Source organism: Saccharomycopsis crataegensis (assembly GCF_037102585.1).
Source record: "Saccharomycopsis crataegensis DNA, jcf7180000000084, whole genome shotgun sequence".
Classification (NCBI taxonomy): domain Eukaryota; kingdom Fungi; phylum Ascomycota; class Saccharomycetes; order Ascoideales; family Saccharomycopsidaceae; genus Saccharomycopsis; species Saccharomycopsis crataegensis.
In genome coordinates this window covers 2935310-2960164 of record NW_027043829.1, presented here as the reverse complement: position 1 = coordinate 2960164, position 24855 = coordinate 2935310, and the positions used below count along the sequence as shown (strand labels likewise).

The window sequence follows — 24855 nt, the reverse complement described above, 5'->3', positions numbered from 1 at the left end:
GTCGTGCTTCCTGATGCACGGGTGTTGAATGTTAGACTATTATTTATTGGGGAAGGATACTTCTCTGTAATTAGCAGGGTCATTATAATTGAAAGCTTAGGAAATTAAGCAAAATAAATAAATATAAGAATAGAATATAGCTGTAATCATGCATAAAGAAATGAAAGAATTGGAATCAAAAAAGAAAAAAGAGTAATCATTCATCGGATTCACTTCTCGAACTTAGGATATCATCCTCCTTATCATCTTCGCCCAGCTCCGAAGATGAATCAGCATAGTTGATCTTTTGTATTACCCTGGAGCTTCGTCTGGTTGGTCGAAGCTGTTCTTGTTTCACTTTCTTCTTTTTTGATAAAGTTTTCGTAGGTTTGAATTTCTTTCTAGCAAGGGGAGCAGCTACTGCTCCTGCTCCTGTGGTTTTTGTGGTTGTTCCGGCTCCTAAAGACCGTTTCTTAGAGTTACCTACTTGAGTATACCCAAGTTCGCTCTTAATAAACGTTTCCAAGCTTCGGGAAATCGTCGTTGGAATATACGTTTGGCCCACAACGTCATGGGTCTCTTGAGGGGATTTCATTGGGGAAAACAAATCCTTAGGTAACTGAAGTTTTCCTGGAAACGTTTGAATTACCCAACTACGCTTGCTTGCCACCAAATTGACCGCCAAACTAGCAACGTCAGCCACTCGGTACATGTTATCAATATGAGTCGGACGAGGCACCAAATCATAATGAAGATCAGATATAAGGGCATCACGATATTGCTTTATCCGTTGGCAAAAGTAATAAAGAAGCAGTATATTATCTTTAGTAGCGACACTATCAAGGTAGAAAATCACATATTTTACCGCAAACCCAAAAGCCTTAAACAAAGCTTCATTGGAGTCGGTCGAGGTTTCTCCACTGGTGTTATTCTGATACGCTTCATTGATCACGTCAATGAACTCTTGGTGATGCGCCACCATGTGGAGTAATCGGACAAGGGATTTTTCAAACAAGATTTCCTCCCCACCTTTAGTGGATTCCCTTGCAAAAGACGATCGAATCCACGTCTTAGCAGTCTTGCGTAGTGCCAAATCAGGTTCATGCGCCATAAAGAATATTAATGGGAGATACCTTTGGGAAATGGTTTCGTGGTTCAAGTAGTTTTGTAATGACCCAGCAAACTCAGCACGAACCTTCGGGTTCTCGTCTTGCACAAGAAGCACCAAGTGAGAAATGGTTTGTGGTTTGAGCATACGGTTATAAGTTGGGACTTTAGAAAGTTTCAATAACATCAACCCCGCAGCAAGACGAAGCCGCGATTGAACTGGCGCTGGGGTCGGGGTAATGCTTTCCCCAACAAGCTCCCCACCATTACCAATACAAGAAACAAGAAGCTTCAACACCATATTTGCCAATGTGGTATTATCAATATCTTTATTGTCTCGATCGAGGGCGGTGAGCCGGTTCACAAAAATTCTCAATGCGAGAATCTTTGCATAACAAGCATTGAATTTCCCTGCTTCGAGATCTTCATCAGTGATCCATAAGTCTTTATTATTATTAGTATCATTGTTTTTTGTATCATTATTTTCATCACCATTATTTTCCTCATTATTATCACGCTTTTTCTCATCATCACTAATTAATTCATTATTCAAAAGCACTTCCTTGATAAGATAATTGGTGATTTCAGAAGTATCAGTTTCAATAACACTCGGCTTCAAAAGGAATAATTCCGATATAATCGATAAATGTGATGCAAATTGTGGATTATGAGAATCAAGCGGCAATATTGATTGTAATATTGACTCAGTGTAATAATTCGCCGATAATAAATTGCCACTAGCATACGCCTCCGTTTCAAAAAGCGCAAGAAGTTTAATACTGTACTTGGCTTCAAAAGGAGTCCCCGTGGAGCAAATATTCGCCAACGCTTCAGCAAATTGAGAATTTTCTTTGGGGAAATATTTCGGGTATCTTGCAAAAAAATAGTAAATTGCTTTCAAAATGTTAACCAACGTATCGGCTTTGACGGTGGCTTTTTTCTTCCTTAGGGGTTTAGTTGGCGATGATAGTGGGGTGGCGAAAGCATTAGTGTTTTCCTTATCACCGAATTCATCAACGGGAGAAGCTTCGATAACCAACTTCACAAGCTCATCGATATGTGATTCAAACACTTTTGGAACCGTGGAAGCCACTTGTTGGGCCACATCCACTGCGGTTTTATCCCCTTCTTTGGCACGTAACATTAATGGCCCAATATTCGATTTATTGTAATAAATCACTGCTGAACGATATAATAAAAGCTTCCAAGTATCAACCATTTCCCTGGTGGTGACGTGGAATGAATTTTCCCAGACAGATTCATCAAGATCGATTTCGTCGTCACCATCACGATCAAGTCTCGCAATCACTTTGTTATCACCAAGCTTATTAAAAAGCTCTTTGAACGAGTTTTTGATGGTTTCAATGGCATTTTCGGGCGCCACGCATAACCTCACCAAATTAACCATGCGCTTGTTATCAAGTTGGGCAAATCGTACAAGTACATTAAACGCATTAAACGCATCTGGAAGACCGCTGATAATCCAATTAATGGCGGTCTCAAGTTTCAGTTCAATACTAGAACGGCTAGCGGAATATTCTGGAGAATGATACCGTTCAACCAACTTAAGATATGTGGAAATGCCTCCAGAAAGTTGAACCTGTCGCTGATTGATTGCCCAAAGGGCAATTTTGGCCTTTTGCCCCAATTTAGAAACAATATAGAGGAATCTTTTCACACGTTGAGTGGCCGAGTTTTCTAAAGTGAAGATTTTATCCACAAGAATAGTATCAAGAGTAGCATTAATTTCTTTAGAGTTGATATAAACAAGATTGATGAGATGATCTGGGATCCAACCAATGAGCTTACAAAGGCTAGAGGTTGTTGTTGTTGTCGAAGTATTATTATTGCCCTCTTCTTGGGTAACTTCTTCTTCAATATCTTCTTTTTCCGCCTCTTCTTCTATAAGATCTGAAAACTTGTGGTCATAAAATTCTGCTAGCAAGTAAATGGAATCATTGCGGATTTCTAAGTTTCTCTCTCTTGCAAGTTGCCCCAAAGTGTTCATTATTGTGAGATTGTGATTGAACTTCCCGGAAAAAATAGTTTGGGAAGTGTTTTCTTTTACAGATTTAACAGCAGTTAGTCGGACTTTCTCATCGGTATCGATCAAGGCTTTAACAATACCATTAGAGATTTCGGTGACCATATCAAAACGGGAATTAAGTACCTTAGTAGCGGTTTGTACCCATTTACACCGCACTAAAGGTGACGCATCCAATATCTTCTTTGACCAGTTGATCCAGGTTTCATGATGCGTTGTGAGGAAGTTGAGTTTTGATGGTTGATACTCAAGAATCCTGCCTATGGTTTCTGTGGATAAAATACGGATTTTATCATTATCCGCCACAAGCTCGGCGTCAAGTAGCCCCATCACTGAGGATAATAGCTGAGGAACGTATTTCCAAATCTCTTCAATTAGACGATGTAGCTTGACGAGATTTTTCATGGATATGGCATCGAGATGTTGGGACCGTCGTTTGAAATCGAGGTTTTCTTCATCAGAATCGTCGTTATCGTTATTTATGCCATACGAGGAGTTTTCATAAAGCTCTTCTGATAGAAATTTTGCTACTTGACGGCCCATCCGTTCGATGTTGTTTTCGCAAATGGCAAGGGTAAATTCAAACCCCGGGTTATTGATCATGATGGCACCGATGTTGTTGGAGCCGTTAGTGGTCTTGTGAGCGTTGCTGAGAAACTTACTAAGGATCATTTTCAAAATGTTTTGAGAGAGGACTTCGGTTTCTGATACAATCCCACTAAGAATATCAGAAATCACCGCGATAAGGCGGTTCGAGCAGTGCTTGGATTTACCAACCTCTTCGTAACATACCTTGAAAAATGTTTCTGTTAATTGATCTGCTTTGGGTAAATCGGTCATCAAAATGATGGAACTAGTTTCTGCTAATTTAGTCATTGCCGCAAGATTCTGAGGGAAATAACCAGAAGAGTCTGGGGGTAACGCCAAAGTTTTGACAATCTTGGTGAATAACTTGAAGATTTCTGTAAGTTGCGATGCGGTGAATGGGGCATTTGGGGCATGGATCCACAAGATTTCTAAAACACATAGGGCAGTATATGATTGCACGCCGTAATCATTGTGACGTAAAAGTTTCGGAGATACGATATCTTTGGTAATTGATGTCAAAGACCTCAAATCAACCGAGGATTCTTCCAAGGCGGCAAGTTGTTTCGCAAGTTTCGATAGCCGTTTGACGAGAACTTTTGTGGCGATTGGATCCTTAACTGAAGGAACAATGGAATCAGAGAACTGAAACTGGACGGTTCCAGCTTCAGATTCACGATCTGAGGACATAATAATGACGCCTTTAGGAGGTAACAATGGGTATTCAAGGTGTTTATTGATGGATTTCCTTGTTTGAATAAAACGCGATTTTTGGCGACTTTTTTTTTTTTTTTTTAATTTCGCATCACCAAAAACACGTGAAGAAGAAGAACAACAACAACAATAACTACAACAGCGACAGCTGCAACGGCGGGAATGGAATACTCATTGAAAAATAGTTTGGCGATGATATGAGATACTAATTATTGTTATATTAGATAGAATTTGGTCAATTGGTGCTGTTGACTGATTTCCCAGTGATTACATAATCAGTGATATTTGTACTTATATAAGCAATTACCAAGCAATGGGAGACCCCAATACAACTAAAACTTCGAACACCACGCAATTCCACTTCCCATTCACGAATGATGATTATGTGATCCATTGACCACTATTATTATCTTCATCATTATGACAATAACTCCTCCAATCCTGGCAATTGCCCACCGTCCACCGTTGCTGATGCTCTCCCCTCCCTCATCTCATCGCCTGGCCGGGTACCCGACCCTGTCGTCGAAATAAAATTTTTTTAGTTCCACCACCGAAAAGTCGTTCAACCATCAATACTATTCACCATTTAGAAGCCTTGAAGGATCTATTTATACTCATTTTTTTGCTATAGAAAGAAAGACAATGTCTACTGAAGCTGCTGCCCCAGACTACACCATCAACAACCCAGCCGTTGTCACCAAATACAAGACTGCTGGTGAAATCTCTGTCAAGGTTCTCCAAGAAGTCAAGAAGCTTGCTGTTCCAGGTGCCACCATCTACGAGCTCTGTAAATTCGGGGACGAATTGCTTCTTGAAGAAACTTCTAAGATCTATAACTCCAAGAAATCCAAGGTCGAATCCAAGGGTATTGGTTTCCCAACCTGTGTTTCTCCAAACAACATTGCTGAATACTTGTCTCCAGCTTCTGCCGATGACAAAGCTGCTAATTTGACTTTGAAGGAAGGCGATGTTGTCAGCATTCAATTGGGTGCCCAAATCGATGGTTACGTTGCTTCTGCTGGTGAAACCGTTGTGGTTGGTGCCGAAAAGATTACTGGCCGTGCTGCCGATGTCATTGCTGCCGCTTACTACGCTACTGAAGCCGCCATCAGAACCATTAAGGAAGAAAAGAAGAACTTTGACGTCACCAAGGTTGTTGGTGAAATCGCCAAGGCTTACGAAACCACCCCATTGGAAGGTATGTTGTCCTACAGTCAACAACGTAACGTTGCCTTGGGTGAAAAAGAAATCATCATCAACCCAAGCGAAACCCAAAAGAACCAAGTTGCTTCTTTGAACTTCAAGAACGGTGATGTTTTCGGTTTGGACATCTTGATCAGTTCTTCTAAGGATGGTAAGGCCAAGCCAACCGACATCAAGACCACTTTGTACAAGCTCACCGGTAACAACTACTCTTTGAAATTGAAGTCTTCCCACGCCGCTTTGGCCGAAGTTAAGTCCCACTCTGCTAACTTCCCAGTCACCACCCGTGAATTCAAAGAACCAACCAAGGGTAGAATGGGTTTGCAAGAATGTGTTAACCACAATGTCATGACCGCTTACGACGTTGTCAGTGAAAAAGAAGGTGAAATTATTGCCCAATTCTTCTCTACCGTTGCCTTGACCAGCACTGGTGTTCTTAAGCTCGCTTACCCAGAATTTGACATCTCCAAGGTTGAAAGTTCCCACAAGATTGAAGACCAAGCCATTTTGGACTTGTTGAAACAACCATTAAAGGCTAAGAAGGCTAAGAAGGCCAAGTCTGCTAACTAAGCGTGGTCTATGTTTGTTGTACTATATGAGTAAAACCAAAATTTAGGAGATGAGGCGTGAGTGAGATCCGATCCTTTCACAAAAAGTGGTAACGTTTAGATGATTACTTGGAAGGACCAAACTCAATTTTTACAGTATTATTTATTTGAATTGAATAATATTGAATCTTTTTTATTGATACTATCAATTATTTATTCGTAGGTTAAATCGAAATTATGGTTTACTGAGAAAATAACTATATTATTAGAAATAGCAGATTGATATAGATCGACTTGAAAACTAAATGGAAAGAGGGGGAATATGTGGTTAAGAAATTGTAATCATTGTGCACGATGTTGGCAACTACTAATAAAAATTTTCAGATATTTTTAGAGGAGACAGAATGTCAAATGATCACTGAGGAACGAATTGATCTTATAATATATTAATATATTCCTCGTTCAAGATATTCTACCATGTCCAAATTGTCAGTGAGACTTTATGTTGGCTAATTGATAAGGCCTTATGCTGGCTATTTAGTAAGTATCTTGATGATAAATTTCTAGAAATAGCTTCTATTATAGAAGGTGAGATATTGTTCATTGTCATAGAGACATAAATGTCAACAGGTAATTTTGACACTCGTATAATTTTCTTGATGCTCCTTGTGATTTTTGACAATTCAACATTCGATACTCTCTATTGTTGTCCAATTATTCAAATGAACCACATTCAAAGATCTTTTATCATCCAAGATTTTCTTCTCAAGACTTACCTCAACTTCTCATCTCACAATTCAATGTATATCCATCATGGCGTGGATAGTGAGACCACCAACTTACATCCCTGACCAAAATACCTAGCATAATAAACAGTGAGAAAAAATATCTTTGGTTATCCAAATCTGATCTTGGCATTGATAATAAGATAATAATAAAGAAGTGGCCCGCCAATTCCAACCCTTATAAGATCTTTGAGAAGCAGAACGTTCCTCAACAGGGGAGCTCTTCTAGACACTTCTTCGAGATTAACTGATCCAGACAACATATCTGAGAGAATTTACTTCCCTCATAAAATTTACCAGCAAATAGTATTTGATATAGTATGACCTTCTATTTATGAAATTGTAATGAATGTGGCTTTTGTTGGAAAGTACATTCCATACTCTGCAAAAAGGAATTAAAATACTGTCAAATTACATAATTTCAACCCATACAACTTCTAGATACCAAATCATGAAAATAAATAAATAAATAGTAATGACAATTTAATCATTCTTCGGAATAACAGTGAACCAATAATTACAAACAGACAAAAATAAACAGACAAACTCAACACAAAAAGAAAAAAGAAAAGAAAAAGCAAAGAATCTAAACTAATAAAAAGGGAAAGAAATAAAAAACCAATCACAGCATTTAATCGTAACAAAATAAAAGGAACAAGAAGAACTCTGTTTCATTTTATAGTTTTTAAAATTAGCCACATCAAAAATAGTCAATTTAAAAGCAGCTCATATATACAATAGCAAAAGACAAGTAAACCAACTAAAACAGTCACAAAGAAACATTTTTGGCGAGGATGAGAAAATAGGTCGCTCAAAAAAAGATTATAAATACTCTTTTGTCACCTCCTCGACGTATTTGATTTTCTCTGCATCATCAAACTTCTCACTTTGTAAAAAATTAAATAACATCAAATCACGTAACAAAAGCTTGGATAACAATTGTTGTTGGATAACCGTGATTTTGTTCGCCAACACATTTGTCATTACCCACTCGGAAATCTTTTCAAAATTCTTCAAATTGACATTAAGAATGGAATCGTCGTTGTCGGTGGTGGCGGAGCAGTGGTTAAAATACAAATTCGGTAGAACCAGACCATTGACTTTTCTTCTTTTAGGTGATGTTGACCTCTTATGCTTCTTTGGATTCTTCTTACCATATCCTGTCAATTCTAGTAATTCGTTTTCATCATCATCGATTTCCTCTTCTTTCCCCTTATTGCCATTAATGGCACTCTCTGTATTTATCACCGTAGCCTTACCATTGCTAATATTCGACTTTCCATCGCCATCGCCGCTATTGTCATCTTCATCAATTTCATCTTCATCATCGTCTAATAATCGTCTCTTTTTTTCAGTTTCTTCGGCTCTTTTTAGTTGAACCTCTTCATCCTCATTAGAATCAAAGGATTCATCTTCATAATAGGCAAAAACATTTTCATCGTACTTCACCAAATAATCACAAGCATGATCGATACACAATTTCTTTATCCAAGACTTCTTTTTCTGATATTTCTCTACCACTTCTTCATCCTCGATGAATTTATTGATTGAAAAATAATGGTCTACTCCGTAATAATCCAAAGAAAACGATCCTTTATCATCTTGCCAATGGAATCCCTTGGCATTATCTTTCATAAATCTCCAATAAGTATGTTCATCCTTGACAATCTTCAAATGCTTTTTAAGTTTTGTACGTTCAAACTTATGGGCTTTGGCCTTCAACGGGAACGCCATTTCTAATTCTCTAATGATTCGTTGCCAGGATTCCCGGCTCCATTCGTTTTCGTTCTTCTCGTGCAAATTTTCTTGAGATTCTCTACCAAGGAGATCAATAAATAAATCATTCATTTCTTTTGACCATTTGGTGGCATCACTACCAGGGGCTTTGGTCAGCTCTAGCGACGATATCAGGGGTTTTTTCCCATCAGGTGCCGCAACATCCAAGTGTTTTTTATTTTTATCCTCATTTATCACCAAATCATGTTCTTCTTCGTGTTTCACAGAACCCAGTGGTTGCGGATTGGATTCGGCCAATGGGGTATCCAGGTTCCCTCCCTCTTCTCCCCCAGACTCTGTTTCCACCAACGGTTCGGGGGTTTCATTATCCAAAAGAGCCGAGATTTTCAATTTCGGAGGAGGAGAAGATCCGTCATTGTCAGAACTTGAGGACTGTGTCATCTTATTGGTTAAGGGATCAGACAAGATGGACGGCGTTGGTCATGGAACACTTTCTTCTTTATTTTCTATTATGTCGATGTCTGTGCAGTTTTGGTATTTTGGTTATTATTTGATTATTCTCTTGAAGAACAAGATGAACACCGACAAACAAGAACAGCAGGAAAAAGAAGAAGTAGAAGCACAACCAGTGTCGTGTCAGAAAGATGTGACATTTACGATGAGGCAATGGGGAATTTTTTCGAATTTTTTGAGTGAAGCAAAAAAGTGGAGCCGTGGCATCGGTGCAGACGACACACCAGGAAACAGAAGACCACCATTTTTTTTGCTAATTGTTTATTACCATTGATTATTATTGTTATTATTACAAGGGCGTCTTTTAGGACATTATGGTGAATGGAAACAAATCCTGCTGAGTGAGTGAAAAAAATGGAGACTTTATTTCTGTGTGTCTGGGATGACTACGCCGAAGAGCATTTACAATTCACCCATGATCCATATTACCAGGAAACCAATGGGAAATGTCATAAAGTCAAGGCCCCATTGGGATGTACTCCACAAGAGATTTCTGGGTGGAAATCCATCCAAAAAACTGCTTGGAAACACGACAGGTGTGCTTGTGGGTGTATGCCGGTGGATTGTGGGATTGGCAAGGCCTCATTGATCACCATCATTCCTATGGTGGGTCCATTTCTCATGTACGCTGTCCACGCCAAGTTGTTGGAACATGCCAATTCGCAACTTAATGGAGGCATTCCCCAAGGGTTAATGGCCAAGATGTACGGGAACATTCTCTTTGACTTTCTCATCACTTTGCCCCCGGTCCTTGGGGTGGTTTTCGGGTACTTGAACAGCTGCTCTACTAGGAATGCTGCGATAATTCATACACATTTAAGGACGCTTTGTAAGTCCAGAGAAGACGCACAAACCAGGGCGAGGGAGGAAGGAGTTGGCTACAGTTACGGACATCGGGTGGAGGAGATCAGTAACGTCAATGATCGATTTGATGAGGGGACTTATGGAAGAACCACCAACACCCAAAACACCAGGTCAAAGAAGCAGAAACAGTCCGAACAGAAGGTAGTTCGCGGTCAATATGATCCGATAGATTATCATCAAGAGATGGGGCAACAACAGTAGATTAGTGTGGATTGATCATCCTTAAGAAGAATTATGCTTGCAAATAAGAAGATTATTATGGTGCTCATTATTCGTTCTTCCCAGGTAATCAATCAAGGAGTGCGGTTGACATGATAAAGTGATATCTCGTTAACAATTGGTTGTGTATTGTTGTTTATTATTGTCGAAAAGTACGTTAACATGGTTGTATAATACATAGTTAGTATGCTAATTGAGCGTAGCAGACTCTTAGCACAATAATGCAAGAATATCTACAACAAGAACGGCGAGAGTGGCACTAATATAATAGACAATACGCAAGAGTTTGGGGTATAGTATGGGGTATAGCCAGAATGCATCACGTGAATATAAGGGCACCAAACCACCACCACCGCCGCCAGAAAATTTTGGAAACGCCAAAAAGTCAATGGGTTTTGCGGGCCTTCAGCGTTGGGGGTTTAATATTATTTGCCGTAATATATTTCGTACTCATCCAGGGCGATTTTGTTTTGTATTGCTGTGCGTGGTTGCCTGAAGTATCTGTGGATTAATCAGCACTTGTTCAATTGTCGTTGCTCATCCGAGGTTTGCAGGTGTTTTGTTGTTTTTTTTTATCATTGCAACCATTCGCCATAATAATAATAATAAATCAATCCATTGATTCTCAAGAATAAAAACCACTGGTTTTAGAGAAACTATCATATTTCCCAATATATATATACTAAATAACAATGTCTGAGGTAAGTGAGAAATTTTATGGGTTGTCAAATTTCACTAAACGGTCAATAACAATAGATGCGTGAATAATGTCAAATGATGGATAGTAATAATGCCACGAGTCTTTTTTCTTTCTTTTGGTTATTTTAAGAATATTGGCTGTGTTTTGAAAATGACTGGCTATTTGACACGTACAGCCACTATCTTGTGTATATTGACTATTTCCTTTGTTATGACATTATTTATCATTCCACATGATCCCAAATAATACCTTTACTAACACCTCCCTGTCTAGGTCTCGAGAACAGTCAGAATAACCACGATCCAAAATGTCCTCAAAGACATTGCCCCAGTTCAAGAAGGGTTCCCAATGCGTGGATGGTCGATTGAAATCTCAATGTTAAATTCCAAGGGCAAAGAAGTCACTGCCAATATCTTTGATAAAGTCACTTATCATCTCCACCCAACATTTGTCAACCCAACCAGGGTGATTAAAAAACCACCATTCAAGATCGAAGAACAAGGGTGGGGTGAATTTGACATGATCATTGCCCTTCATCTCATTGGGGGTGGCGAACGCAAGATCAGCCATGATTTGAACTTCAAGGAAAACAAGTACATTTCTGACCATCCCATCACCGTGCCAACCGTAAAACCCCAATTGGCGCGTCTTCTTTTAGAAACCGGCCCAGTGCCTAGTTTGGATGCTGCCGCCGTTGCTGGATCGCCGATTGATAGCCCAGGTGGTGAGAAACGTAAAAGTGGGGCGGTAGCGGAATCTAAAGCGAAGAAACCTAAAGCTAATTCAACAATCAGGGTCAAAGGTGGGGTGGAGCTTGAGAAGTTAGCACTTGGTTTGACCAAACTAACAGAAGATAACTTGTTGACGGTGGTGCAAATGATAACCGATAATAGAACGCCCGACATGAGTGTAAAGAACGATGTGGATGAAGGGGAGTTCACCATAGATTTGTACACTTTCCCTGATGGGTTATTGAAGAGTTTATGGGATTACGTAAAGAAAAACTCCAATATTGAGTAACTGGGGAGATGAGCATCGCTGCTGCTATCTATAATATTGGTTAAGAATTGGTTATTATCATTGCCTAATTTGAGATGAATAAATCCTGAAAGAATTTCTGAAATATTCTTTTAGTGCCGTCTTAATTTAGGCGTCACCTATTACTATTTATTTATTGTTATTTTTTTTTGTATCTTTCCTTTTCTCTTTGTTTTCCCATTTCTGAAATTCATTGTATCTCTACTTCTAACGTGTTAAATTATTCTTGTTATACTTAATAGGCTTTGTTTTTATTGTGCTGAATGAATGTATTTGCCATTAAAATTCTAAAATCGCTTTGTTTGATATGTCATATCAAGTGCAGCTCTTGACAGATGAAATAATTGAGAGGGTTTTACAATATTGAGGCATCTGTAAATGATAACCCCATCCCATCAACATGAATCAACCACGGATAACCATCAACATTTCCCAAAGGTTAAGATGGTTTCTCCCCTCAAATTCTCAATTATGAAAGATGAAAGTATGTTCAAGAAATCGACACCTGTATTCTTGAAGAAGTTTACATAATGAAATGAATAAGAATAATAAAATATAATAGACAGCCAATAACTCAAGAAAATGAGCCTTGGTATAAATATAATGTCCCTCAAATAAACCAGAAAAGCCAAGGGAGGCATTCTAACAAATACCTGATCAAAGTGGCTGGCTACTCAGATTATTCCATGATTTTCAAAATTGTAGTAACGTCCCTTTTTTTTTGACCATGATCAATACAAACTCACATAAACGTCCATAATTCCATACAATGCTGTGGAGTAGAAGCAGTTAACACCGCGTAGCCATCAGGACTCACTTTCACCAATGAGCTATACTTATCCAATTCTTGGATCATCTCTCCTTTCAAAATATCGAACGCAAAACACCCCAAGTCCTGGGTAGTGATGAACAAGATTCTTCCTGAGTTGGAAAAACTCAAACACTCAACCCCATCGACGTTGATGGTTGCCATTCCTCCTCCACTACCCCTCCTACTCGCATTATTCGATAAATTATTATGATTATTGCGTCCTGAACCCTGCTTGAATCGAGTAGAGGTGGGACTAGGATTGGTGGCAAGCTGGGCTTGAGTAATGCTAGAAATCGGTAGCATGAACTCTTCCATCTTGATGCTTCCCGACCGAATATCAAACAACGAGATCGTCGACTCTTTAGTGCCCACAGCAAACGCATTACCACTGGGGAAGAATTCCACTGCGGTGGCATCGTCGCCCACCGGACCAAACTGCTCCACGAGCCCAGCGTTGTTGGGGTCGCGGATATCGTATAATCGCACCGTGGAATCTTGGGCACTCAGGGTTATAAACACATTCTCGTTGGCCGGTGAAAGACTTAGTCCAGTGATATCCGACAAATTATCTGCAAAACTCCTGGTCTTGGTGCCCTTATTGATATCCCAGAGATAGCATTTCCGATCACTAGACGTCGATATGAGTTCATGATTGCTCACGAATTTCACCCCCGTCACCCAATCAGTATGGTCTTTGAACCGACATACGATCGATGACGACGATAATGACGTATCAAGTTGAATAGGATCCGCCCCATAAATTATATTGTCACGATTGACCACTCCCCCATCATTCCTATCCCCATAATGCATCGAGCCATTATTATTATTATTATTATTATTATTACGGATCCTGAAAATTGATACAGAATTACTGAGGCCTCCGCAGACCACTAAATTGTTATCGGGGCTGATATCACACGCAAAAGCGTAATGATCATCGACTTGCAACGGTTCAAAATGCTCTTTTAATTTCGTCCGCGAGTTCCAAATGATCAAATTATTATCATCAGATGCCGACACAATATGGCACGAGTCTCTGGACCACGACACCGCCCTGATGGGTCTAGTATGGGCTTTGAACTTGCGGATACTGAAAAGATTGAGCCGCTTAACGTTGGGGATCCCTGTAGTGAGTTGAAGAAGGCTGGTATCTTTCAACATGGCTAATTTCCGCTTGATCTGGGCCTCTAGAGCATCACGTTCACGAATCGCTTGGTCTAATCGATAAGTAAGGAGCGCCACCTGGTTGGTCGTTGTGGGAGTAGTAGTACTAGAAGGATCCATCTTGCCATTGGTATCAAGATTAGTCTGAATCAGTAAAGTGGTAGTGTTCACGCTCATGTTGTTATGGTGGTGGTACTCAATTGGTTCATGATAATGACATGAAAGAGAGAAAAAAAAAGAGAAACTAAAAACAATGCCACACAAATCACTGAATAATCCTAATCTCTGTAACTCTCATTCTGCTCACTTTTGCTGTCACCACATTCTTATGTACGGTCGTCCTGAAGATCATTTCGCCTCAAAAACTTGCATCGCTCACTCACTCAAATGGGAGCATTTGCACTATCCGTGTTTCTCAAAAAAAGAAAGAAAGGAAAAAAAGCACTAGAAGAATTCTCTTCTAGTTGAGTTTTATTAATTATGATATCTATCTTTTGGAAAATTGTCTCGCTATAATATATATATATATATATATATATGTACATTGTACTCTACAGTCCAACCGTTTTAGATCCTTTCATGCAACGATGATCTCGCCATTTTTTTTTCCTAATTTAATTCAGGATCTTCAATTTCAAGGACTAGTTCCGGTGAGAAGCAAAGCTTGCTCTTTTAAAGTATACTCATTCCTGTTGCATATATTATTCCTGTTATCCTAAAAATAAATTCATAATGGACACAACAATAAAAAAAAACAGAACAAAAAATAAAAAACGCTTCACCTTAAACAAAAAAAAAAAAAAAATGTCAATAATAATAACAATTCATAGAGCAAAAAGCTAATAATCAATTAGTTAATCCGTATAGCCCCACCACCGTAATTTTGACGATGTTGTGCACGGTCAGGGTGATCCAAAAATAACACATCACTTTCACTCAACTCATCCAGTGGTACAAATTCATCTTTGATGAAATAACGACACTTCCCACTACTCAAATCCAATAAACCAACATGGACTTTAGTGAATTCTTTATCTCCCAACCCTAATTTCGCTTGAAGTCTCTTTCGAGTTTCCCCAAACCTCTCACCTGCCTTTAACACAAAAAGGAATGGAATCCCGTGTGCCTTACTTGGATCTTTATAAAATTGCACAGTTTCCACCACAAAATCTTTCAGACCGTCTCCAACAATTACAAAATCTTCAGAACAATTATGATTAGGGGTCTCAAGAGCCCGAGGATTATTGTAAAGATGGTTTCCAAACGCCGCAAGTTCATCATTATCAAGTAATCTGATATGAAGGGCAAATTTATCCGGCAAAATCGCAATAGAATCTTCAAGGGTAAAAGTCTTCACAATACGACATTGGGAAACTGCCCAGATCGTAAGCCGTTGCTTAAATTCTTCATCCCCAGTTTTCCCAAGCTTTGCAACAAATTTATCAACTACCGTGTTGATCAGGGCATCTTTGGCAACGAGAAATTCAAAAGCCTGTTCATGTAAAACTCCTGAAGAAAACCAGCCAATCTTAAGAAGCCTCAAACTTTCAAGTTCTTCCATCTTGATATTCAATATTTCGTATTCAAACACCAAGGTCAAATTGGCCATGTGCTTATTACCAACAATATGCGAAACTTCATGACTCGTCTTCAATGGAACACTACCACCTTGAGGAAGTATAAGAAACATTCTAATTATATGGGGGTCAATTCCTAATTTGCCACCAATACCATCAGCAATATCTTGGTAGCTTGTTTGTGTGGTCACCCAAAAATCAAACTCTTCCTTGATGATCGATTCATCTCTCACGGCAACATAAGTATCATCACCCTCGACTTTTCCAACCGGTCTAGCAAGAAGATGAATTCTGCTTCTTATGTATTTGTAAAACTCTTGAACACCTGCGGACTTGACAAGTACATTATCCACCAACTTATCTCTATTGGCAAGAACATCGGCTTTACTAGCAGAAAATTGTAAATCCCCAGAACCATGAATATTAATGTCATCCTCATCAGTCATTTCCCCGATTCCTTTATAATCCTTGAATTTCTCAAACTTGTATTTACCAATCATCGTTTCATATTGTGGGACACTTTCAAGGGAAAATGCAAGAATATCACCATTTTGTAACTCGCAACCAGAAAAAGTATTAGATTGCTTGACTATCCCAATGCTAGTAGGCTTAATTTCTTCATAAATTGCTAATGGCGTGGACTCAGCAAATCCCATAAAGGCATTCAATGCTGGAACAATCGAAGAAATTGTCGCATCCTTCGCCACAATCATATGGGATACCCCAGTCAAAGTTTGATTAACAATATCAAAATATTTGATGAAAATCAGAACGTGCGCAGATGAATTCGACATATCACGAGCTTTAAACAATGTACAGCTGCTCTTCTCATCAGAGGAAATCAAGTCACGATAAGCTTCAAACAATTTTTGGAACCCCAAGAAATTGCGGGGAATTTTGTTCAAACTGTCTAATGTATCCACGGATAGGTTCTTAGAGAAAGAGTAAAGGCTGCACAAATCATTTCTGGTGTCTTCCATCCACAAGTATAATCCATGCGGTTTCTTGGCAGCAAACTTATCAAGAAGACTCTCGATTGTGATATTTTCTGGAAGATTCGAAATTGCAAGAGTCTTAAGATCGATAGAATCAGTAATCTTAGACTCGTTAGTAACTAGCTTACCTTCAGCATCCACAGTGAGCATTAAACCTTCCTTATAATATGCTGGTCCATATCCCAATGGGGAATCTGGTCTAGTGGTGTCATTTCGTCTATGGGCCATGATCCATAATCTAATGTATCTAAATTCTGATCCTGGATCCTTCAAGTTAGCAAAGTTTTGAACCACATCTTCATATAATTCACGAATAGTGGTATTTTTTGGCCTTTTTAGGTATTTTGGTGGGTATCCCAAAGCCATATCCTTGTCCTTTACTTCAAATTTTTTTAGCGAATCATCCAAATTAACCAACTCTCCTGGAATATTGAAGATATCAGTGTTCCATTTAGAAGAAGAAGCCCTATTGATGCCGAGATCAAACCCTTGGTAGTTTAACCAGTCATCCTTTGCGCCATAAAGATGAATTCTCATGTACAAATGTTGCTCTTCCAATTCCTTCTTGCGACGTATGGCCTCTTTCCTTTCATTTTCAATGGTTTCCTTAATATGAGGAGGAATATCTTCATTTGGATCGAAATCACACAAAATTTCATCAAGTTTGGATTTACGGAAGTACACCAACATATAAGCAGAAGTGTGGCGGCGAATCTGGTAATCCAAGTTTTCGGCCCTAGTCATTTTTCGCAAAATATTATTAGGTAATGGTTTGGACCCAAAGTTCTGTTCAAAAACTTCGTTTCTTGTGACTCTCGTAACCTTATCATCATCAAATCTAAACCATCCTGAATTTGTAGAAGGTTTAATCATGGCATAATAATGACCAGAAGAAATGTCACCGGAATGAATCAATACTGCAAACAACTCGTATTCCCAATTTTCAGCAAGCGCTTGAGAATTGGCTTGGTCAAGATATGGCTTCAAATCAATAAACTCAGGATATTCATGGCGATCATTGATTTTTACCAAATTGTCATACATGAAATCATAATCAAACCTCTTGAGCTGTAGATGCAAAACATTTGGAAATTCTTCAAATACGACACCTTTTTCGGCGTCTTGGAGCCCAAATGATCCAGCATCATATTTGTTTTCACCATCTAACATTTCTTTGGAAATATAACTTTTAAAACTACTTGTCAAGTCCTTTAAGCCTTTCACGTTCAATTGAATATCCCAAAAATCTTCCATTCTCGATGATTCATAGTCAACGTTAACACATTTGATATATGATTTCATTTTCCCAACAAACGTCTTATTCAAAGAATCTTCAACTACCGTTCCTTTCATCTTTCCCTCTAATCTGTCCATTAAAATTCTATTTAATTCTTGAACGTCATGTTGAGTAAAACTGTCAGCAGCATCCCATCCGAAACTTTGGGTCAATTCAGAAGTGTCAGCGGCATCTTCACTAAACTCCAAATTATAAAATAATCTTTGGATCGCCACAGGAAATGTATTCGGTTGGTTGTTTTCTGGATCTACCGGAATTTGTAAAACAGATTTACGGAACACTCTGGTGAAGTAATATGATTGTAATAAAGAGTTCAAATAACAAGTGGCACCTTGGTTTCTCAATCCTGAAAACCCTGTCTCCTTCTTCGAGTCATAGTTCACAAGGTTGTGCCACAAAACCCCCGTAACATCATCAATTAGCTTCACATAGCATGTGATATTCACTTTATGCTTGGAATCCATAAATCCTATTCCTGCAGGACATTGTTGGTTCGGACGGACTTGTGGAAAAACGTTGCCTAGATCCGTAAAAGTGCTAAACCCCCAATCTGGCTCTTCACCATTAAATCTATGTTGGGATTTATTGAACGCATTTACTTCTGGATGTTCTGGGTTCCAAATTACAAACCCAAATTGCACACAGCGGTACCAGGTTGGGTCAATGGTCTCTTGAGCATCTGGCAGAGAATTTTGCCTGGTGATCTTTTTTGGCAAAGGTGCTAAATAAAGCGCCAAATAATTATTATCATTGCCTTTAGGAAACATCAAAATTTGGAATTCTGTGTCTCCACACTTAAATGTAGGTGAAGTACACTTGCCTTCGTGCAAAGAATCGAAGTTTTCAATTTCCCAAGTATAGTGCGATTGAGCCTTGATTGGATAGTCTGGATCAAGTTCTGTGAACTGTGAAAGCCAATATTCAGCATCTGTGGCCAATGGAATGGTAGACGATGGGACATTAACAGTACCGTACTTAACTTGTTCCGTTGTTTGGTTTATATTTTTTTGCAAATCCACTTCCCCAGACATATCCTCGATCACTTCGATATCATCTTCATCATTTAATTCTAAATCTTCATCATCAATTTCTTCATAGTATTCGTCGTCATATGCCTCATCCTCACTAATTAATTCTATTTCTTCGTTCAATTCACGGGCTTCTTTGCTATGAGAAATAGTATCCGGGTCTTGTTGTAATGAATTCTGATAGTTACCGCTGTTGATGGTTTGTTCCCCATGTGAATTCTCAGGGCCTAAGTTGTCAATTACCTCCCCATCGGATAGAGATCCTATATTAATTTGGGAATTATTTTCAGGCATCGTATGAGTGTTTTCCAGATAGCATCAAAAATCCTATAGAAATCCCCTCGGACTTTAATGATTGACCTGTTGATTGGCATGTTCCTTCTCATTTTACAAAACTAAGAGCTTTTTTGATCCCTCTTTTTGCAACGGTTAGTGGCCCCCGTGTTTGAAAGGTTGCCCGGTGTCATGTAGCTGGGCTTCGTCCGGGTGGTACCGAATATGTTGATGAGGTATTGCAGGCAGACCTTAGGGCAGCCAGGGTATTTTGAATGCTAATAAAGAGCCTGTTAATTGTGTTCTATTTTTTAATATATACTTAGGTCAGACATTGATAATTCACTTGATAGATGATGGATGAGAGATGATGCTCGTCATCATGTTTGTTGATTATAATCTCAGAACAAGCTTTTCCCCAATTTCTTGTTTCTCTGCTACTCTCATATATATGTCAAGCTATTAGTAACTTGGATATTTTTCTGATTATAATGATGGCTGTGTCATTTATTAAGGTGGAGACTTGGTTTTGAGGCTACTACACAACTATGTGTTGCTTCATTACGCTAACTGTTGTTGACATGGAAGACTGAGATTTGTGCTGATATCCAGGTTGCCTTGTTCTTGACTGCTTTATCATCGCCCAAACTGGACAAAAGATGCCAAATATATCCCAACTACCGTGCAAACCCTTTTGGGACTCTCGAATATGCCTAATATGTACTTATTGTATTGCGCAGGGAGTATATTTACCGATATCGTGAGCACTGGGGGAGATGGTCAAAACACTTTCAACGTATAGACATCTTCTGCAGTTGTTTTTGCGGGTATTCCGACAACAGTAATTTCGTGGTAGCAAACCATGGGAGGAAAAGCCTCGCCTGGTAAATCTGGGGCGTGGGATTTGATCACCCGTTTGGGAGTCAATACCGCGAAAATCAACACCAAATCCATTCTAAAATTAAACGAGGAATTTAATAGTAAAATTATCATTTTGTTTGCTCTGAGCTTCCATAGTGGTATGATAATCGTTACCGATGCCAAAAAACAACTCAGGATACCGCTAATATTCAACATTTGGGTCAGTTATTGAACTCAATTTATACCAGGGTCCAGAGTGTTGGGAAACACCTATTAGAATCTAGCATTTCTTCGGAGGAGTGTTATAGCCTTTAGGTGATATATTCAAGGAGACTGAGGACTGAGATTGATGATAGGATATTGGCGTAATGACCTTAAGCGACTGTTTATTGCCATCGTTTTTTCTCGATGGGGGGCTTCAGTGTTTGAGCTAAAGACTACAAGTTGGGAAACAAATAGGAAAAAAAAAAAAGAATAGCATCATGGAATTTAAGCAAAGGGTAGAAAAGAAAAGAAAATGAAAGCAGTGATGACTGGAAAGACATTTCATAAGAAGAACGATGACTGACAAGACTGTTCATAAGAATAATCACAATTATAGAAAGAACGATAGCAATTTTGAAAAAAAAAAAGAGTAACAGGAAAACAATCTTGCGAGTAACTGCAGTGGTTCAATTTTCACAATATTAATAATGATCATGAATCGAAAAAAAAAAATATGATTGGAAAGCACATTAATGAGCAAAAAAGGAGAGAGGTGACGATGGAGAAATCACTCAACCAATTAAAACGTCAGTCAATTAATCAATCGACCAGCCAAGTAGCTAACCAAACAACTAATTTACCAACAAAGCAGCACATAAACACAACAAAAACAACAAATGGAATGATTCCTTAAACACCAACTCAGAGCTATTAAGGGGGAGAGAAAAAAAAAAAAAGAAAGGTTTTAAACATTAGACACAAAGCCCTCTTTTCACAATTCGGTTTCTGGAAATCGCAGAAAACCATTTATGGAGGTATATCAGTAGTTATTAGTTATGGCAATTAAACCGGTATTTTGCAGCATCCAATAAAAATCCCAATTTCAAAGGTCATTCAAATAAAATAATTTCAGAAGGACTCTATCCATCCCTTGTTCTCTTGATATTGTGCTGTGGTTAATTGATTGCAAGGAACCACGATTTTGAAGGCAAAATGGAGCAAGATCTTGAGCGTGTAGGAAGAAGGATGTTGTTGAAGGTTATTGAAGTTTTGAATAAAATGAATGATGGATTTTTGAATGATGAATACAGGTGATGTGATTGCTCTACTTGAACTGATTATTCTGATATTTGATATTTAGGCTTCGCAAAGTGCAAAGTGCAGCGTCCGTGTTTAATCGTGTTTAATTTTTCTTTCTTTCTTTCATTTTTTGGTTGGTGATTCATCAGGTCTCCCTTTGGGGCCACCCTTTAGAATGGATATTAGTTGCAGCCAAATGGCGAATGCTGCTGCTGGTCGTTACTCTTAGTTGTTGCTGGTTGTTGGTCGTTGCTGGTCGTTGCTGGTCGTTGCTGTTAGTTGTCGTCGACTGTCGGTTGTTGCTGGTCATTATCACGTTTGCGCTTTACAATAAATATGAGCAGCTTCCGACTGATATTGGCGCCTTATTTCTCATCCTTTCTTTATTCACGATGTTCTCATTCCATTCAGTGTAAATTTTGTTATCAGCTTTTTTCGTCTTTCTCATTTTTCTGCCAATTGTGCCATATTCTCTTAATCTTCTCGCGATTGATTTAATTTCTCTGGCTTCCTTTTCGACACTATCCACCTTATTGTTTTCAGTGGAAATTTCACTGTCAGGCTTTTTCATCATTCTCATTTTTCTGCTGGTAACATATTCCCTTAGTCTTCTTGCGATTGATCTAATGTTCCTTGGCTCCTTTTCAACACTATTCATAGGGGTCCCATTATTTTCAGGAATAATTTTGTTGACATATTTTTCTGACTTTCTAATTTTTCCACAAATATTACCAATCATATTCCATTCTTTGACTTTAGTGGTTAATTTTTTGGTAGATATTTTTGGGCATCTCATACCAGAGTCTTGATGAGTGGCTTGTGGAACTGGGAGCTCTTTCTTGTCTGGTGAACTGGTGGGTTTTTTGGAATTATTAGGGTTTTCAATGTCACCAATATGAATCATGTCGACTGGTTGTTCCAGCTTCTCAAGGCTTGAATTGGAGATTGAAGTTGTAGTGGAAAATTGAAGCTTCTTATTAGGTTTCTCGATACCACCACTGTGAACCACGCCAACTGGTTGCTTCAGCTTTTCAACATTTGCACTGAAGTTCAAGGTTTGAGGGACCAATTGAAGCTTTTCGCGATCACTCACCATGGAATTGTATTCCATCATAATGAGCTCAAGAAGTGCTTTCATTCCCTCTGGTGTCTTTGGCAATTTGGAACCAGTCGCGTTTGGTTTGGCTTTGCCAGCCATAGTAGAGTCATTGCTGATATTGAAAATAGCAGCTGGAGTATTCTCCTTTTGTGCAGGACTCTTGTTCTTTGGAGATTCAATCATTGGTTTGGCTTTGACAACCATAGCAGAGTCATTGCTGATATTGAAAATAGCAGCTGGAGTATTCTCCTTTTGTGCAGGGCTCTTGTTCTTTGGAGATTCAATCATTGGTTTGGCTTTGACAACCATAGCAGAGTCATTGCTGATATTGAAAATAGCAGTTGGAGTATTCTCTTTTTGTGCAGGACTCTTGTTCTTTGGAGATTCAATCGTTGGTTTGGCTTTGACAACCATAGCAGAGTCATTGCTGATATTGAAAATAGCAGCTGGAGTATTCTCCTTTTGTGCAGGGCTCTTGTTCTTTGGAGATTCAATCATTGGTTTGGCTTTGACAACCATAGCAGAGTCATTGCTGATATTGAAAATAGCAGTTGGAGTATTCTCTTTTTGTGCAGGACTCTTGTTCTTTGGAGATTCAATCGTTGGTTTGGCTTTGACAACCATAGCAGAGTCATTGCTGACATTGGAAATAGCAGTTGGAGTATTCTCTTTTTGTGCAGGACTCTTGTTCTTTGGAGATTCAATCGTTGGTTTGGCTTTGACAACCATAGCAGAGTCATTGCTGACATTGGAAATAGCAGTTGGAATATTCTTCTTTTGCAGGCTGTTGCCATCTTGCGTCATTTGCATCATCTGCCTCTTATATCTGATTGCATCACAAGCTTTTCCAAATCGTTTGTTTCTTCTTCTTGTTTCAATTTCCATTGTGGTTTTCTTTTTGGTGACAGGTCTCAACTTTTTTCCTTGATGTTCAGCAAATTTTAAAGTCTTGTACTCGGTGATATAAAGGTTGTTACTGTCCTCTGGGGCTAAAATCTTCACTTTTGGAGTGCGGACAATATCATTGATCTCATATGTGTCGTGCCATTCGACCACCTTTTCGGCTCTATGAAGTATTTTTTGTACTTCTGACATGAGTTCATATTTCGCATTTTCGATCCTTGGGTCAATAATCTTATTAGCATTTTTTGGAGTTGTAGTTTCATTGAAGCGTCTTTTCAATATGGATTTTGGAACACTTGGAATATTCTCCTTTTGTGCAGGACTCTTGTTCTTTGCAGATTCAATCGTTGGTTTGGCTTCGCCAGCCATAGCAGAGTCATTGCTGACATTGGAAATAGCAGTTGGAATATTCTCCTTTTGTGCAGGGCTCTTGTTCTTTGGAGATTCAATCATTGGTTTAGCCTTGCCAACTATAGCAGATTTATTAGAGCTGGAATTGGAAAGAGCAGTTAGAACACTTTCTTTTTGCGCATTGTTGTCATTTTGTGTCACTTGCTTCATTCCTCTGTTGGATCTGACTTCATTGCAAACTTTTGCAAATGTTGCAACTATTTGTTTTCTTTCTTCAATTTCCTTTGTGGTTTTCTTTTCAGTAACAGGTCTTAGTTGTTGTCCTTCGTTTTCGGCAAATTCTAAATCTTTGTACTCGGTGATGTAAAGATTGATGCTGTCACCTGGGGCCAAAATCTTCACTTTTGGAGTGCGGACAATATCATTCATATCATATGCTTCATGCCAGTTTACCACCTTATTGGCTTTATTGAACATTGTTTGTTCTGGTGGCAAGCTTTTAAATGTCCTAATTTTGAGGCATTTGCCAGTGGTCATCCTAACAACTTCAGCGTTATAATTAGCATTGAAGTAGCTCTTCAATATGGAAGTTGGTTTTGTTTGCTTCGTGCTTTCGGTAACGATAGCTCTGATAGTTGGTGAGAGCATTGTTTTCTAGTGTTGTGGTTAGCTTGCCGTTTATTCTGCTGTTATGGGTTTTTTTGAAAACTGGAGTTCCAAAGAAACTAAACAATATTGACACTGATTCAGTTAACTAATAACAACTTACTAAAAGTGATAAAGTTTTGATTTAATGTAATAGCTCAAAATATTGGGTTTATGAGCTGTGGGTTTGCTGGGAATTGTAGTAGTTTGGGTTTGGTAGTTTGGGTTTGGTAGTTTAAGTGAATACAAATTTCAGATGATGTTTGGAGACGATGTTTATTTTTGCTGGATGGATTTTACCCATCATCTACAGGTGTGCCACAAAAACAAGAATATTGCTGCAGGCTGACAAAAAAAAAAATTGCTCGCTAGTGTAAACAAAACATTGAACAACTGATATTTTCGCTGACAACTATATACAATAGTTCAATATATAATCATTTTTCTATGAATCAAAAGTAGCATACTATATATAAGAGTTGTCCGTTATGTTTTTTTATGTCCTGTTGTTGGACTTATTTTTTATTT

General features: G+C 38.6%; 10 protein-coding genes across 10 annotated transcripts; 4 read left to right on the top strand and 6 right to left on the bottom strand. All coding sequences in view use genetic code 12, as the record gives it.

Annotated features, from left to right (window-relative positions):
• Window positions 1-196: 196 nt before the first annotated feature.
• Window positions 197-4405, bottom strand: PDS5 (sister chromatid cohesion factor PDS5; the record flags this gene model as incomplete). The annotated part of the gene is made up of 1 exon (XM_064997828.1): window positions 197-4405. The coding sequence occupies one exon, from the start codon at window positions 4403-4405 to the stop codon at window positions 197-199; it is 4209 nt and encodes a 1402-aa protein (XP_064853900.1).
• Window positions 4406-5071: 666 nt separating this feature from the next.
• DASC09_042280 (uncharacterized protein) lies at window positions 5072-6202 on the top strand (the record flags this gene model as incomplete). Its single annotated transcript, XM_064997827.1, has 1 exon — window positions 5072-6202. One exon carries the CDS (start codon window positions 5072-5074, stop codon window positions 6200-6202), a length of 1131 nt encoding a protein of 376 aa, XP_064853899.1.
• Window positions 6203-6652: 450 nt separating this feature from the next.
• Window positions 6653-7098, bottom strand: DASC09_042270 (uncharacterized protein; the record flags this gene model as incomplete). Its single annotated transcript, XM_064997826.1, has 2 exons — window positions 6653-6880; window positions 7024-7098. The coding sequence occupies 2 exons, from the start codon at window positions 7096-7098 to the stop codon at window positions 6653-6655; spliced, it is 303 nt and encodes a 100-aa protein (XP_064853898.1).
• Window positions 7099-7787: 689 nt separating this feature from the next.
• Window positions 7788-9143, bottom strand: DASC09_042260 (uncharacterized protein; the record flags this gene model as incomplete). The annotated part of the gene is made up of 1 exon (XM_064997825.1): window positions 7788-9143. One exon carries the CDS (start codon window positions 9141-9143, stop codon window positions 7788-7790), a length of 1356 nt encoding a protein of 451 aa, XP_064853897.1.
• A 426-nt stretch (window positions 9144-9569) lies between these two features.
• Window positions 9570-10280, top strand: DASC09_042250 (DUF4112 domain-containing protein; the record flags this gene model as incomplete). The annotated part of the gene is made up of 1 exon (XM_064997824.1): window positions 9570-10280. The coding sequence occupies one exon, from the start codon at window positions 9570-9572 to the stop codon at window positions 10278-10280; it is 711 nt and encodes a 236-aa protein (XP_064853896.1).
• A 710-nt stretch (window positions 10281-10990) lies between these two features.
• Window positions 10991-12018, top strand: TAF14 (TATA-binding protein-associated factor TAF14; the record flags this gene model as incomplete). The annotated part of the gene is made up of 2 exons (XM_064997823.1): window positions 10991-10999; window positions 11272-12018. 2 exons carry the CDS (start codon window positions 10991-10993, stop codon window positions 12016-12018), a joined length of 756 nt encoding a protein of 251 aa, XP_064853895.1.
• Window positions 12019-12778: 760 nt separating this feature from the next.
• Window positions 12779-14191, bottom strand: DASC09_042230 (G protein subunit beta; the record flags this gene model as incomplete). Its single annotated transcript, XM_064997822.1, has 1 exon — window positions 12779-14191. One exon carries the CDS (start codon window positions 14189-14191, stop codon window positions 12779-12781), a length of 1413 nt encoding a protein of 470 aa, XP_064853894.1.
• Window positions 14192-14864: 673 nt separating this feature from the next.
• On the bottom strand, window positions 14865-19205 carry UBP15 (ubiquitin-specific protease UBP15; the record flags this gene model as incomplete). The annotated part of the gene is made up of 1 exon (XM_064997821.1): window positions 14865-19205. One exon carries the CDS (start codon window positions 19203-19205, stop codon window positions 14865-14867), a length of 4341 nt encoding a protein of 1446 aa, XP_064853893.1.
• An 841-nt stretch (window positions 19206-20046) lies between these two features.
• On the top strand, window positions 20047-20277 carry DASC09_042210 (uncharacterized protein; the record flags this gene model as incomplete). Its single annotated transcript, XM_064997820.1, has 1 exon — window positions 20047-20277. The coding sequence occupies one exon, from the start codon at window positions 20047-20049 to the stop codon at window positions 20275-20277; it is 231 nt and encodes a 76-aa protein (XP_064853892.1).
• A 1377-nt stretch (window positions 20278-21654) lies between these two features.
• On the bottom strand, window positions 21655-22233 carry DASC09_042200 (uncharacterized protein; the record flags this gene model as incomplete). Its single annotated transcript, XM_064997819.1, has 1 exon — window positions 21655-22233. The coding sequence occupies one exon, from the start codon at window positions 22231-22233 to the stop codon at window positions 21655-21657; it is 579 nt and encodes a 192-aa protein (XP_064853891.1).
• Window positions 22234-24855: the final 2622 nt, after the last annotated feature.